The sequence below is a fragment of the Emys orbicularis genome, chromosome 12 (assembly GCF_028017835.1).
Source record: "Emys orbicularis isolate rEmyOrb1 chromosome 12, rEmyOrb1.hap1, whole genome shotgun sequence".
NCBI lineage: Eukaryota > Metazoa > Chordata > Testudines > Emydidae > Emys > Emys orbicularis.
This window is the reverse complement of record NC_088694.1, coordinates 34,079,163-34,082,255: the sequence shown is the minus strand read 5'-3', so window position 1 is coordinate 34,082,255 and position 3,093 is coordinate 34,079,163. Positions and strand designations below refer to the sequence as shown.

Here is a 3,093-nt window from a genome sequence, read left to right as displayed (position 1 = left end):
GGTCCCTGTCAATCCCCCTTCATTTACTGCTCCCTAGTCACTTACTGCAGGAAGCGCCGTCCACGGGGTGCAGTAGATCCCACCAGTTGTCACGGAGTTTGGGGGAGACAAGGCCCTGTACCCCCAGCTTCCTGCAATTCACCGTGACTCTCAGCCAGACAGTAGAACAGAAGGTTTATTAGATGACAGGAACACAGTCCAAACCAGAGTTTGTAGGCATAAACAGGACCCCTTAGTCAGGTCCTTCTGGGGGGTAGGGAGCTTAGACCCCAACCTTGGGGTTCCCTCCGATTGCCCAGCCAGCCCAAAATTGAAAAAAACCCTCCAGCAGTCTCCCTCCCCCTCCCCCCGGCTCCTCCTCCAGCCTTTGTCTAGTTTCCTGGGCAAAGGTGCCTCCTGGCTCAGGTTACAGGCTCAGGTATCGTCCCTCAAGTAAAGTCACCCCCAGCTATCCCATACCCAATGCAGACAGTCCCAGTAAAACTAGACGACATTCCCAGGTCAATCCACCCTGCTCCCTACAGCATCACACCCCCTCTTTCTCCTGTCCTTGCACATCTGAGTAGAAAGGGGTACCGTATATGGGGCATGCTGATCTCCTTGGAGCACAGACAATTCCTTCTCCCAAGCTGGGAGGGGTTGCAAGTGCTTTGGAGGATAGGAATAAAATTCAAAATGATCTGGACAAATGAGAAATGGTCTGAAGTAAATAGGATGAAATTTAATAAGGACAAATGCAAAGTACTCTATTTAGGAAGGAACAATCAGTTGCACACATACAGAATGAGAAATGACTGCCTAGGAAGGAGTACTGCGGAAAGGGATCTGGTGGTCATAGTGGATCACAGAAGCTAAATATGAGTCAACAGTGTAACACCGTAGCAAAAAAAGCAAACATCATTCTGGGATTTATTAGCAGGAGTGTTGTAAGCAAAACAAGAGAAGTAATTCTTCTGCTCTACTCCGTGCTGATAAGGCCTCAGCTAGAGTATTGTGCCAGTCCTGGGCACCACATTTCAGAAAAGATAGGGACAAACTGTAGAAAGCCCAGAGAAGAGCAACAAAAATGATGAAACGTCTATGAGGGAAGATTGAAGAAATGGGGATTGTTTAGTCTGGAGAAGAGAAGACTGAGAGGGGACACGATAACAGTTTTCAAGTCCATAAAAGCTTGTTACAAGGAGGAGGGAGAAAAATTGTTCTCCTTAAATGCCGAAGAAGGACAAGAAGCAATGGGCTTAAATTGCAGCAAGGGCGATTTAGGTTGAACATTAGGAAAAACTTCCTATCCGGGTGGTTAAACACTGGAACAAATTGCCTAGGGCGGTTATGGAATGTCCATCCCTGGGGGTTTTAAGAACAGGTAGGACAAACACCTGTCAGGGATGGTCTAGATAATACTTAGTCCTGCCATGAATGCAGATGACCTCTCAAGGTCCTTTCTAGTCCTACACTTCTAGGATTCTAGGATGCTATCTGGAAAGAGGCAAACACAGAGCAATGCGACTACGAACAAGAAATAAATCATAAACCTTACAGATTGGCCGGGAGTCTCCAATGGGACTGAGATGGGGATTGTTAAGAACTTCACATAAAGAACTGAACAAAAGAAGCCAATTTGCAGTGTGCAACAATAATTTTTATTGGTCCTACAAAAACAACGATACATATTCTTGTGCACCATCTACCAGCTCCTCATCCATTCACTTACTGTTTACTAGAGCTGGTGAAAACTTTTTAGTCAAAGCTTATTTCAACAAAAATAGGGATTTGACTAAACAAACTTTTTCATGAAAAATATCTGCTTCCCTCAGAGATACTGACTTTTTTTTGACATAAAATGGAAAACAAACAACAAAACCATTTTTTTCAACTTCCAGCTGAAAGTTTTCGGATTTCACCTGCCAAAAACCAAAACTTTTTTCATTTTCATGGTTTTCAATTCTTTGATGAAAAGTCAAAAGTTTCTGCCAAAAATAACCCCCAAAATCATTTTCCAACCATCTCTATAATTTACAAATATATTTATGCACATACACGTCTTTCATACAGCATTTCAGCATCAGGGGCCACTTGGACCCTGCTGCTTTGACAAGAGAAACCTGATTGACTGATCCTCATTTCAGTCAACTAATCTGAATTCCTTGTAAGGGTCACAGATCTCCTGACAGCATTTCTCAGGGCCTCCTTGACCTCTCTGTTTCTCAGGCTGTAGATGAGTGGATTGGCCAGGGGCGTCAGGACTGTGTAGCAGACAGAGAACACTTTGTTCAGGGCTCTCAGGGTGCTGGATTTCGGTAGCATGTACACAATCATTATGGACCCATAGAAGATTGTCACCATGATGAGGTGAGAAGAGCAGGTGGAAAAGGCCTTTTGCCTCCCGGTGGTGGAAGGGATACTCAGGATGGTGCTGATGACACAAACATAGGACATCAAGGTTAATAGAAATGTGAGAACTATATTTAGGAAGGAAAATATATAAATAAACAGTGTGATCTGGCTGGTGTCACTGCATGAGAGTTTTACTATTGGGGTGAGATCACAGAAGAAGTGGTCCATTTCATTGGGGCCACAGAAAATTAACTCTGACATGAGACACACTAATATTATACAAGATAGAAATCCACTTATCCAAGACCCAGCTGCTAGCTGGAGGCACAGCTGGCTGTTCATAAGGGCTCCATAGTGCAGCGGTTTGCATATGGCTAAATACCGATCATAAGACATCGCTGACAAGAGATAACACTCTGTAGTTACTAGAAAACCAAATAAAGCCAATTGTGTGATGCAGCCCTCCACAGAAATGGTTCTGTCCCCACTCAGGAGACTGGCCAGCATTCTTGGCAGGATGGTAGAGGTGTAGCAGGTCTCCAAGCAGGACAAGTTCCCCAGGAAAAAGTACATGGGGGTGTGAAGGTGCTGATCAGTCACAACTAGCACAACGATGAGGAGGTTCCCCACCATGGTCGCAATGTAGATCACTAGAAACAGCAGGAAGAGAAGACTCTGCAGCCCAGACTGATTCCCGAATCCCAGGAGGATGAATTCTGTGACGGGCGTTTGATTTCCCCCTTCTCCTTTCTCCATGAA

General features: G+C 44.7%; 1 protein-coding gene across 1 annotated transcript; it reads right to left on the bottom strand.

The window, feature by feature from the left end:
• Positions 1 to 2,130: 2,130 nt before the first annotated feature.
• On the bottom strand, positions 2,131 to 3,093 carry LOC135887152 (olfactory receptor 6N1-like). Its single transcript, XM_065414933.1, has one exon. The coding sequence runs from the start codon at positions 3,088 to 3,090 to the stop codon at positions 2,131 to 2,133; it is 960 nt and encodes a 319-aa protein (XP_065271005.1). The 5' UTR covers positions 3,091 to 3,093.

Bases quoted from the DNA above. Each gene is read 5' to 3' on its own strand.
- LOC135887152 (XM_065414933.1), bottom strand. From the start codon at position 3,090: ATGGAGAAAGGAGAAGGGGGAAATCAAACGCCCGTCACAGAATTCATC.